Source organism: Tribolium castaneum, chromosome 3, assembly GCF_031307605.1.
Source record: "Tribolium castaneum strain GA2 chromosome 3, icTriCast1.1, whole genome shotgun sequence".
Taxonomy (NCBI): domain Eukaryota; kingdom Metazoa; phylum Arthropoda; class Insecta; order Coleoptera; family Tenebrionidae; genus Tribolium; species Tribolium castaneum.
Window position 1 is genome coordinate 10,716,550 of NC_087396.1, and position 13,731 is coordinate 10,730,280.

General features: G+C 37.3%; 1 protein-coding gene across 5 annotated transcripts in view; it reads left to right on the forward strand.

Moving 5' to 3' along the window:
* Nucleotides 1–13,731, forward strand: part of Sema1a (Semaphorin 1a) — a 118,428-nt gene that overhangs the window by 72,140 nt on the left and 32,557 nt on the right. For all 5 annotated transcript variants that reach the window (XM_008198110.3, XM_015981928.2, XM_008198109.3 and 2 more), the window contains one exon: nt 6,596–6,695. In XM_008198110.3, the coding sequence (XP_008196332.2) occupies nt 6,596–6,695 (100 nt within the window). The remainder of the gene's footprint in view (nt 1–6,595; nt 6,696–13,731) is intronic.

The window sequence follows — 13,731 nt, forward strand, 5'->3', positions numbered from 1 at the left end:
ACCATTGACAAGGAAAACGTATACATGAACTAGCATGTTTGCAGTGGAATAACACGGTGATGGAACAGGTAGCCAAAAATCAATACACCGGCCAGGAATCCAAAACAGAGTTCGTCATATTACGGGATAAATCTGAGCAAGAATCGCATTTCGCGATTCATCGCTCATTAAAGAGAAAAGTGAGCCGCCATATCAGAGAACAGAAGTTCTTATTAAGCTCCAACTATACGTCTGACACTATGGAAATAAGTTCGGTCGTCTGTGGGAAATGAGAAGATTAGGTAGAGTTTCCATGCCGGTTTGTTAGTGCATCGCGATATGCTATAATACAGCACCCCTTCATAAACACCGAGATGAACACTACACATGCAGCTTATCGGTTCCCACCAGACTTCTCGAAAGAGCGATGATGAGGTCGATCTTAGATACATTTCCGCGTATCTAATGCGGATATTCAATAGCAGGGGATACATCTCGAGTAAACAAAAACAACTTAATTAATGCAGATACGGGAATTAGATACGCGAGACGCAAAAATACACTCAGCTGGGAATATTAGGATTTTCAAGTCGCATCTTGCATTTCTGCGACAATAAAGTCTTGGGTGCATTACGCCGAGTGGCTTAAAAGCCACATTTGCGCTAAGTAAACCTACTTGGTACCGTAAGGAGTTCATTTCGAGCCAAGTAATGAAATGACGTTTGAATTAATCAATAAGTTACGGCCAGACGACTTCATCTGCTTTTGATGCTACAAAAATACCAAAAACAGGAGAATAAGTTATGAAAGAAGACTGACAACGAACAAATGGAAGATTTCGTTTTCCATTAATTGCGTGGGCGTCGGCAAACTTTTTTCGGGTTTTTATCCCGCGTATAAATTTTTTAATATTTCGTCTGCGACAAGCCGACGCAACGTCTTACACGGCCGTTGTTTAACCCCGAAATTAGCATTTTCCTGCTATAAATAGGTGGGTATATTTATCTTAGTTTTTTTGCTTTTTAATCTCTCTAGTTTAGCCCGTATAAATTTATACCGACTGGTAATTTATTACGAGAAGTAAAAAGTGCGATCAAAGCAAGCGAAATTTAGCAGAGCGTGAGGAAACAAATATTAAATGCGGAAGTGAAGAAAATTACCCGGCGCCTCCACCAAAAGTGTTATGAATAGAGCCTACCTGATCCTTGACAGATCTGATTTAGGTGCGAGTTCATATCGTGAAATATTTCCCGTTTAATCTTTTGTGTTTTTTGTCAATCGGCGCGAGACGTGGTGTTATTGTTTCTCGAACTCGAGGCTTAAATAAATCAAATGATTGCTTTATCCCGGCACAAATTTATAACGCGAAGTGCGTATCTGAGGAGGGTGCAGAGTTTGCTTAACACGTAACACGGGCCTTATCTTGTAATTAGGTATACAGGCGGTTGATGTTATCGCGGGATATGACGTCACGTAGGAATTAACTAAAAAATATATTTCGTGGCTCCGGCAAAAATTAGCTTTAATGAATTCAGTTTTGATTATCTTTTGACGGTTTCTAAATGAGGCATTTAAATAAAACAGGTGCTCGAATTTGGGCCGTCACTGGTGTGATAAATGTAGCGCTAGTTGGATTTTTACAAATAGAAATGCAAGGCATAGACACGACGAGCTAAATTTAGGGAAGCGTTTGCGATTTTGCCACGGCGGAGCATAATAGAGCGACACGCGAAAACCATTAGCGGTAGTCATGGAGACTTCAGACTAAGGGAGTCTTTGTGTTTTTATTATTATTTTATTACTTTATATGGGGCTTACATCAACTTAGTGAGACGTATAAACAAGACATAACAAGAAATTTGGTCTCGGCGCCCCTTCAGGGAGGGAACTTTCGGCGGGAATTGGGTCAAGGTTGAGGGACAGGACGAAAACTCATATTTGTCTCTTTTTTGAGGACACTTGAGTTACAATTAACACGACGCTCTGCGTTAATTTAATTAGGGAAGCGTCTTGATGCGTGTGTATAGTCCTTTTTGAAATTCATGGAGTGTTTGCGCCAGAACGAAACGCTCGAAATGCAATAAAACAGACTAATTATTATAAATAAGACCTATCGAGCCAATTTGCTTTCAGTGTGTTTGTTTGGAATAAATGGAATTAGGTATCTTTTTAGGCGAGTTAATTTAGAACTGCTTTGATAAAAACCTACAATGTAATTTAGGTTTAATTACCAATGCTAATTTTATTTCATCATTAAAATTTATTTACTGGAGGTAATTTTTATCGAGTTCAACCGAAACTGCAAACATGCATAATATATTATATTTTGCGGTTTTTGTTTAATTATTTGCTAAATAAATTTGAAATGTTGACTGTTATTTAGCCGAACAGTGAATGAGTGTTCAAATTACTTTTATTAAAAAAAGTTTCACAGAATTGGAGAGTAATTTAAATAATGCCGTCAACTGTAAACACGCAACTTGCCCTCTTCCTGTCGCTTGAAATTTGAGACAGACGATACCAATTTTCCTTAACAAAAATGCTGCTTTATGTCATGCCAGATCATTCTGAAAAATTAATAAAACGCGCATAGCGAATAAAGGTATTTCACCCTTTCAGGCGCTGGCCATTGTATGAATGAATAATTTTCTTATTGCTTAAAGGAATAGCTGCTCCGTGTGATTGCCTATCGATTCGTCTAAAATAAGCAAATTATTTGAAAAACACAATTTGTCACAAAACCCCAGTGATAGAAAAAAATGGCTTGAAAACTTGATAAACCAAGTAATTCCAAATGTGTTTTGGATGGAAGGATTCAACTTTCCACTTTGTTAAAATTAATTGGGGTCTATCGTAGTTCCGGGAGGTGAGATCCGGATCAATGATTGATGAATAAATAAGTCAGAAATGATCAAATTAAACGTGAATTAGTCCCGATTGGCGAAATTGATGTTTTTAAAATGGACGGCTTTTTGGAAACTGAAGCAGCAGTGGTTGTTTGTCTTGAGGATAATTAGGTTGGTTATTCTGCACCGAAACGGCAAACTATAAAATTTGTTGGCAAACATTGCGTCGTGTTTATTAATTTAAGGAAATTAAAGTATCGCCGCATTTCCTCTTTGTGAAAAGGTTTGTTTGTCGCATATGGACCCTCGGATTGTTTTTCGTGAACCGATTGCTCGAAGCGCAATTTGTTATGGTAAAGCGTCAGGGTTTCGGGGATTCGGTAATCAAATCTGGGAGGCTTGTATAGAGAGGACTGGCTGCCTTCAGGAGAAAGTGTAGTTGTCGCGGCCTGACTGTTATTTGTCACAATGATTGAAGCAGCTTTCCGGGATATACATGTCCTCAGAGCTATTGCGGCGATTAATCACTCGGGCAATTTCATTTCAGGTTGCCACTTTACGCTCTCCATTCTACTAAACTTGTCCACGGTTGCCTTTTTGCGCCGTTAACTTCTTGACATGCGGTGTCTCATTTGGCGGTGTTATTAAATTCGGGCTGCATACATGTGTATGCTCGCGTAATTAATGGACCAGAATCGATTATTGTGGAGCGGAACATGCGAGTACTCCCATCATCATCAACGGAATAAAATTTATCTCCCTCGTACTCTGATGACTTTGTCGTTTATGGAGAGACGTCCCACAACGACGTAATCAGCCCACATAAATTTATATTAAACTATCTCGGAGTTTTTACTCTAAGACGACACAAGAAAATTATTTCTGCGGCGATATCTGCAACGAATTGCCCCATTTCTCTGATGAATGCCGCGGACAAATACCTATTAATTAACTAGGAACATTTTTAAAGTTTACGTAAAATAAACGCAACAAGTAGAAAAAGGGTTTTCGCTATCGAAGCGTTATATTTTCCGCGGTCCTAAATACTTCGTCTGCTGTACTGAGATATTACTGCACATATTCAAGAAGCAATCTCGGGTCTTGTCCGACAAGCCATCTTATTGCTATTGCTATCACATTGAGGTGGTCGTATCACCGCAATTCTCCATCGAACTTTTTACAATCTTGGATAGCAATCGGATATTTGAAATTTCTCAATATGCTTCTTCTTTCACGGAGCACGCTCTTGGCATAGCAATCGCACGTGTTTTATATTCCGTGAGCTTTATAATATTTATGTACCCCATGTTGGCGCTTTTCTTCACCTACTTTCCATCAGATATGCGCCATTGCATGTCTATCGGATGATTTAAATCGAAGGCGACATCTGAAAGCACTGCGATTCTCCAAAATTAGTCTTTACTTATAGAAATGAGGGCAATTTACTTGTCTGAACTAGTGCAAAGTACCGTTGGGATTGTGCCGAGTTTCCGACAAGAACTCCTCGTTTGAAAATAATAGTGTTATTACTTATATAACCGCGATATTGGCATACGTATTTATGGGGTCCGTATTTTCCAATTCCGAAGTTGCCTTGGTTTATTTGAATAAATTCGCTGCAAGTTCGCCTGATTTTGCATTGTGCAGCTTTTTCATTACAGTTTGATTTGTTTAGTAATAATAGAATAACAGGGTAGTGCCTATTGATTCGAAACAGGCTGCAAATTTTATGAGTTTTATATTTAAATAAAAAGCGGGGCTTTTAGGCAATTTCTGTACCGTGTGTACCAGCCATATTTTATTTCTCCTGGTAATTTGTCGAGAGTGTTAAATTTCATTTGCATGTTTTGAGTATAACATCAATAGTATCAGATGACATCCATTATAGAGAGCGCCTGTCGCAAAGCGCTTCACAGATAAATCAATTCCGCATTATTTAGTGACATTGCATGTAATCTAACCGGTCATTGCACAAGCATCATTGAACTGTACACAAATGTTTCGTTGGCAGATTTGCCCCAAATTTATTATTGTATTAACGCACCGTAAATATACACTTTAAGGGAACTGTTTACAATTGTAATTACCTATAACTTGGCGCAAAATTGGACACTTTGTTTTTAGAACGTTAATTCTACGTTTAAAAGAGCCACTTAGGTTGCTTTTATGAAAACATCAAAACGTACTGTTGTGTACAACCAATCGATTTCAACACGTTCTAAGTTTATTGTATGGCGGCTACTGTATTACTTTTTTGTGCCGAATTTTGTTTGTTGCCACAAAACCAGTCATCATTTATTCAAGCGCACTTAATTATGATATTTTCCATTACGTTATAATTCACCTGACACAAGTCGATGGGAAAATTAATCCTGAACGTGTGTTTTACCCACTTTTGGACACACCGATTCTATCGCTTCAAAAACTCTTGTGGTTTTTAGCCCAGGAATTTAAATCAATATAAATATATATTTTTAATTGGCACGTTATGGGCACATAAATTTTGAATTTACACACGGGTGAACTGTTTATCACACTTTATAAGCATTATAATAATTCTGCATTGAAAGGTAATAAATTAATCTAGGGATTAATTTTCTGCCATCAATGCGAGCATTAATGCAAAAGTTCTTCCACATTATTAATTTATCGTCCACCTTTTACACATATTTAAAATGAAATGGGCAGGGGACCGGTGTACGTGGATTTTGGCCCTTTTTCAGAATTTCCCCAATTTTTTACTAAAAACAAAAATTTTATTTGTTGGAACAGTTAAAACTTCAAACACTGTTCTTTATTTGTTCCACGTTGAAAGATCTTTGACAAGGTACAACCTACTGATCAAATTTTTTTTTTTTGCTTTTGACCTGAATTGAAGAATAGCAGACAAGAATCATTTGACCGTATGCTGAGTTGCACTTTTTTCTTATTTTTAACTGGTCTTTGTGTCGTTTAGTTAGCACTTGAATAATAAAAAAAATCGGTTGTGATGTTAATTTTAACCAAGCATGGATGTAGAAGTTCATTTGGAAGCACCTGATGAGTCGATAGAAGCGGCCGCGAATTGCGCGTTGCAAACTTTGAGATTGGCATTGTTTCGAAGTAAAAATCGTGGCAGGTGTCCGGTGTCCCGAATTGTTTCAGTTGTATTTTTTAGTGGGCGCACCATCACCTCTCGGTCATTAATCACATGCCCCCGGCGTTCATCCCGGAAACTATTGAGTTGCTCCGGAGTGAAAAAGCTGAATCTTGCTAACTGGGTAGCTTTTTACAATATAAGTTTACTTAATCCGCAAGAAAATGGAAAGACGCTGAAAGAAAGTTGGGATCGATGTGCTGAATCAGGCGCGGTTGGGAGAAGAAACATGAGCTATCGGTTCCGGTGGTGCTATGACACTTTGTGTTTTTGAAATGTTTGTCAGGTTGCGGTGCGCTGAAATATTTGTGTTTTAATTACGTTGTAGGGCGAGAAAGGGCCGCGTTCATTTAACTTTTGCGTTTAATTAGAGCGAATGTGCGGATGACAATATTAAAAGGCTGAATACATCAAGTTGGTGTTTGTTGGACCAAGTTAAATGTGAAATGGTAGTATGTTGGGTAAACTATCGTTCCGGAATTATAAACAGTTTTTGTTTCAATTAGCTTTTTGACGCGTCGACGGTTTCATCCTTTTGGTGGAGGTGGCGTTAGTTTTTGCTGAGTTTCTGCTCGAGTTGCTCGAGCCAGTTGAGGATTTCGCCAGAAACTCATGAATGTTTTGTTGTCCACAGGAGCGGAAGACGACGTGCACCACTTCGTGGGGAACGATACTCGCACCGACTACTTCCGGTTGATGTTGCGAGATGGAGACTCGCTGCTCGTGGGAGGACGGTAAGTGGAAACAAGGCTACCACCCGCCGGATATTGTTCCTTGATGGTCTCGTGCCACTTTGATGTTTGTTCTTAATGACTTTGACCACACGACTGGAATTTATCGGAAACCTTTTACTGCTGTCTGCTTCTTTCCCCAGAACCGAACCAAGCGATGTTCAATACGCAGCAGCTTTATATCAAACGCAAAACGCACAAAATTGATACGGAGACAGGGAAACTACCCTTTTTTCTCAAAAATGTTAAAAAATTGTCTGTTGTCTAGTAAATTCCGAGGTAAATTCATTTGGTTTACTGTTTAAACCACGAACGAACAAGGCGAGTGAGTGTCTTTATTAATAGTCGAGATTATTAATCGCTCAATAACAAGAGAATTTCTTGTGTTATTTGAATATAAAAGTGAGAAGTGTTTGGGATGTGCCCGCGGGCGCTTGGCTGGCCCGGCCCTGGCCCGCGGTGAGCTGCGGCCGTCTGGCGGCCCTTTCAGCTTAAATTCACTTTATTAGTTCGAGCACATCGGATATATCGAAAGTCGCGGCTCCATATTTTCAAACAGAATTTTCTCGTTAGTCAAAGGGATGAAACGGGGCAAACTATTCCGGTGAGTTGCTTTAGAATAGCGGCACGTTTTCATAAATTACTTGCATTTATCGATTTCACTACTACCCTTGAAACTGGCGGAGTTCACGATCGAATGAATTGCCTTGTTAGTAACTTCCTGCCCCTTTTATCCTAGAAATATTCAAATAATGTTACAAGATCTACAAGATTTGTGAGCAAATTTCCTACCAACGCCGCCATAAATTATTTCGAACGTCAGAAGAGAAACTTAAATGTTACGGCGCCTATAGTATCATTTTCATTCTCCACCAAACTTTCAAAGATGCTATTGATGTGATAAATGAGGCTAAACAAAATAGAATTTTTTTCGGCGTTTCATTTAGGAAAATATTTCATCAAATTAAACTGTGGAAATATTCCACTTTTGGGCCGTCCTCTCAAAGGTTTATTTTTTGTGACGCGAAAAATTATTTTAATGCATATGAAATAAGAAGTTTTACTCGGGGGACATTTCAAACGTGGCTTGCTCTTAAGAAAGAAACTTTATTGAGGACCCAATTCAGCAAAAATTACAAAAGTTCTATGCTTCGCATAAATCTCTACGTAAAGATAAAAACGGGGATAAAACTTTATTTATAAATTACAAAGTTGGAAATTTGAAAATGGGTAATTATAAATTGTTGTCTTGTAAGCACTTTATTAAGCATCGCGCTCAGCAAAATGAATAGGTTGGGTTAGTATACAAAAAATATTTAAAACACACATTTTGATTTTAAATATTATTGATTTCTAAAGTTAGTTACTTCCGTCTAATCTTTATTATGACTTGTGTTACTCTAACATGTTCACTTATTTTGTTTACCTCAGTTATTTCTTATTGACTACAGTAACTAAGTAACTTGACTTCAGTATTCTTCACTTTGCGTTACCATTATTGCATTTGTTTGTTTGATGAATATGCTAAAATTTTGTTGTCGGAGCCAGCAAGGCTGTTTGGCATTTTTGCGCTATTTTAATGAAATTCAGATTACATTCCTATAGATCCACTCTATTTTTCCGATTCCTTCGTCATGCTATTTATTTTTTATCAGTTAATTTTCATTCAGAGGATGACTCTTCATTTTGCCGCTTTCCATTTGTCAATTCTGCCTAATGCGATTCGGCGATTATTGACACGTTATAGAATTTTTTAGTGGATATCCGAGCAGATGTTTGTCTTATCTCGTTTTGCCTTAGACAAATTTTATTTAACTAAATTTGCGGCACTCCTTCGGAGCGCCCACTTTTGTTCCAACCCAAGAAAATCAACACGACTTGGATAAATGCCTACACACTGTGGGGTACACAGGAAAACATTGTTTGATCGGAGATAAATTCTGTCATTATGCGACAGATTCGTTCCTCCTTGCCAAGGCGAATAACATTAAGCTCGCTTTGCTTGATGTAATTTGGTTTTGAGAGGCTGTTGATTGTTTAAACTTACTTTTCGGAAAGCTGTGGTCTAGATAACGGAACTAGAAACTGTTCCGTATGGCGTACGGGTTACGAAAGTGTACCTGTAGGTACGGGGAATTATCTCGGAGTAATTACTGGAAACCTATGATTTACTCTAGAGGTCTCAGCATATATTACGACATGGAAATAAGCAAGGTGCGCCTGTCTGGGTGGTGTTTTTCGTGTTGATGTTTGAGACGTGGGCGACCTGAGGGTATGAATGTAACTCGCTGTAAATTATCACAATCACCAAAAACATATCCGTGCACTTAGAGTTTATGATGGCCTCGAGTGTGTGAAGCATATTTAGGCATAAAGCAGCAAGACGGTTTCTTGTTATCAGAGAACATTAAGTCGAGGAATGAAGATTTAGTTGGGCACTGTGAGATCCCATAACACCCTATAATCCACCTGAGCATTAATATCCATACGCCTAGATGGGCTCTACGTTTGTACATCATTTTGCGTGTGTACTGTTTTCGACCCTCGTACACTACAAACGACTGCAATTAGCTGTTGGTAATGTTGGTTTTGCCGTGTTTGATTTACGTCATGTTCTGTCTACATCTCAGTCGGAAAACAATCTCCGAAGGAAATAAAAGTTACCTTTTATTTTCATGTGGTTAATAAATATCAGGAAATTTTACTGAAAACTACTAAAAGTTCTTTACCAAAGTAAAAAAGTGAATTGGTAAACATTTTCATGCGCATTTTTATTTCATAAAATATTCTTACATACAAAATGTATGAAACCGACTAGCTCTCATAATGTCAATCACTTTTGCATTTTATTCAATAAAAATTTTAAATAAAGTGCTTACTCTCAAACGACCCATTTAAAAAATCAATTTGACCACAAAATCGCCCCAAATTAACGTGTTCTCTACGTTACATCTTCGACAATTTTACACTTTATATGCTCTCCGCAATATAGAAATACAAAAGGTGTTTGAACATAGTTTTACGGCGCTGTAAAAAACAGTCAGAAATACTTACTATTATATTTAAAGGCTACTCTTATTAGTCAAATAATTAAATAATAAGTCCAGCAAGAACCACGTGGAGGTTTAGAGCATTCTTGCCAGGAAAAAAGGAAATAAGGAAGAGGTAAACAGTGGTTATTAGGGAATGAAGGGTTTGTGATATTGTGTACAACACAAAATTAAAAAATAAATATAATGCATTCATCTTTATTCTGCTACAGTTTGTAGCAAGGCATGAAAAATAAATAAAAACAAAACCAGTAAAAAATCTTTATTTGCATTAATGTTACAACTTTTATCATTACTATACAAAATAAAATACATAATACATTATAATATGTGGCACTCAAACTATTACGAATTTAACACCTCACTAGATAAATAGAAAGAAAATGCACTTACCTTCTGCTTTTGCTACTGTTTGTAGCAAGGCCTTAAAAATAAATTAAAAACACAACCAATAAAAAAGCTTTATTTGCATTAAAGTTACAGCAAACGATTTTTACCAATAATTATACGACTCTTCTCACTCTTTTCAAATTAAGTGATCTTACTCGTAATTATTTAATTTCTTTTGTAGTTTTGATTGTAAAAAACTATTCGTTCAATTGTAATTTCGTATAATTCGTTTGTTCTTTCTAATGTTGTACAAAGCGATCATTGAAATTAGGGACTTACTGTGGTACTATTTTTTTGAACATTTTTTGGTAAATAATGTACGGAATAGACAGCATGTTGTTTCAGTTCATTCTCTGGCAAAATAAATATGTTTTTAGCGGATAAATATTGTGGATCACACAGCTGCATGTTTGATTGCTTACAATTCAGCACAGTAGCATGTCGTTTATAAATTTATTATTTTTCATTAATTTAACTGTGGTATTGACAATTTAAATATGCATTTGGATTCAGTGTGGCTTATGTTTTATTTTGTGCGAATAGTAGTTCGTAAATTAATTTACAGTAAAACCACTTTGCGTTACGCTGTTTCACTGTCGCAGCTCTTAAACATCGTTTAGAGGTGTGCACACTTGGCATAATTTGGTCTCATGCAAAGTTTCTTTCGTTAGTTTTAGAGGGTGGAGAATGGATAAATTAAATATGTGTATTTGAAGCAGATAAATGTTTTACCAGCGCGAGCTACGCGTATTTAATGTTCAAAGTTCTAAAGTCAATAGCAACATAGTAGGATTTGGTATGTATCTTCAGACAGTACAAACACTGCTACAGCCGACTGTAAAAAATGAATTTTTGTATCGTCGCGTTATTGATTTATGGTTGTCGCTGTTGCTGTGTGCATTAAAAATAAAACACAATGAAATCTAAAGTATATTGACATGTTTGATAACTCACGACACACCACAGGCGTTTTTATTGTTTGTCCCAAGACATGTTATTTAGTAATCTGCGCAAATGAGTGCAATACTCCGCAAAGTGGAAGCTTTTACTACTGCTGAATAATTGAAGCTCTTCCGAAGTGGTAAATATCGAAAATTTCCACGTATTTGTCATTCGTAAAAACTTTCAGGACAACACGACGTCAGCCAGTTTCACAAAAACCTTTAAATACTTGATGCGGCAAAAGTTTTCTGTAATCGAAACGTTATTAGTTCGCCAGTCCCTGCTCACATGCCTTGTTTTTTAATGTATCAGCGAACCTTTTCGAATCACAATTTGTTCCAAGTTTACGAATTAAATTAGTTTCTTCATTCCGTCTACCCGTTTTTGCAAATTTTTCAGCGCAGTACACAAAAGCCGAATTAAAACGAATATTGCTCTCTGTAAACAATAATTTTAATAATCATTCGAGCTTTGCAATTTTGACTGGTTATTAGAGTGCTGGAAGCTCGAGATATGCTGTACAATATAAAATCGTTTTTCTGAATTGTAAACATGCCCGAGTTATCATCACACGAATATAAGCCATTACTTGAAATTACTTGGTGGTCATCTAGGAAATTACGCTTTTGGGGGTTTCCACTCATTATTTGGTATTGCATCGCATAACGATGCATATCTATATTCAGAATTAAGTCAGGAGACTCCAGTGTATAATTGCTTTTAGTTGTTGGGGAAACTTGCAGTAATTTCATGGAGTCATCAGTTCGCATGCAATTCTGATCCGATCACAAAGCGCCAAAGGTTGTTTAGTTTGATGTATTTTTCATTTTGCGATGAAAATTGGGCACCAAATTTGCTGTAATCAAAGTAATAATAGTGGAGTGTCACTTCCAGCAACGGCAATAATTATTGTTATACGACTTTATAGTCATCCTATTCATGTAAATATTGTATTAACCGGGACGTGACGTGGATACAAAAGGTTGCCTGGAATATTATTATATAATATAGGTGAACGTAAATTTGTACCTCTTGCGATGTAATTTACTGTATAAATAATACTTTGTGGCAATTACTGTAAGCCAGCGTTTGTCTCGAGCGCCTAATAATTGAGATAAATATAATAAGAATGAAGATACGGGCTTGAGATGTTAATTAGTCTTAATGTTCATTCGCGCAATTCTTCCTCCGGGGTGTAAAGACGGTCATATTGTAATTTCTAAATAAAGAAAAATGAATCATCCCTCGTGCAACAGCAGCTACACTTACAAATTTGCAACTTACACCGACACCTCTCTAGTAATTTGTTAAGAGTTTTTTGTTTTGAATCGCGAACTAAAAGCTTTTTTGCGCTGAAATTTTTAATTACATCTTTATTAATTATTCCGCGCCGGATTGAAATAAATCCTTGTGACCGGCACGAAGTTGCGGGTCCTTTTTTAGGCGACGTGCTTGGAAGTTCTTCGCGGTGTCCTCGTTAGTGCAGGTCGCGTCTCACTATATCAGACTCTGCAATAAAATAAATTTGCGAATTAAGGAGGCGCTCCGGCCCTCTGGGGTAATAACGTCGGGGGGTATATTTATGTGTGAAACAAAACTAATTTTCATTTTTCGGAAACGGAGCCTCGCTGATATTCGAAGACGTCACATAAATTTCATCGGCGTTGCTTTTTGTAAGACCCAATGGTCGTATATCCTATCACATGAATCTATCTCAGTGTCGCGGTACGGCTCTGCTTAGGGGCAATATATCAGTCCGCCTCAAACTCAGAAATATCCGCAAAAACTAGTGCGCAAAAATATCATCGAGCAACGCCATGTGGTGCAGAGCGAGCCGCAAAAAATTACATTTTAGGTTTTATGCTGCACGAAAATGATTTAGAACGATAACGTGGTTGAAATCGGTTTAGGGTTTTCAAATAAAATATACTGTTGAGATTTTAACGACTCGATAAACTCCGTATAAAGGATAGGAACGACTTTTCACTAGATAAAATGCATGGTAGTGAAAACGGCTTACCTTACACGAATTTTTGAATTGCGCTATAAGTGTGGGCCATTATTTATCACTGGCAATTTTTCCAAAATAGGAGACATGGCAAGGGAGTTCTGGTGGAGCGGTTTTATATCAGGGGAGAACCGCGAGATTAATTTTAAAAGCGGAATTTGTAAGTTGCCTTTTTCGGCCGAAATAAAATTTATTGCAAGCATTTGTAACGCAGATAGTCGCAAGTAACAAGGTGGATGATAACGCAGGTGACAGATGAAACGGTCCGATGTAATCCGAGCCATAGATAGCATTTCCGTTTTACATGTAAATTTGCGTTTGTCTTTTTTACGCCCATTATAAACCGATTGCTGCAATTAACGGACGCTTTATAATGTGAGGTAGCGCCCGAAATTACTTTAGGTATATAGTGAGGGCAAAGTGCCCCATCAAGAACCCGAGGGAATTCGGAGGGGTAACATTCACGTCATTAAATCTTAATAAAGCCGTCCCGAACAAATTCCGAAATGCTACACCGGTACAAATAATAATCACTCCGGTAATAAAACAGTAATTATGTAGCAACCTTAAGAAAATATACGGTGGGAGGGCACTTTGTCTTAATTTTTTCACCAGGAGCTCAACAAATTCTAATTTTCCTCGGACTAAT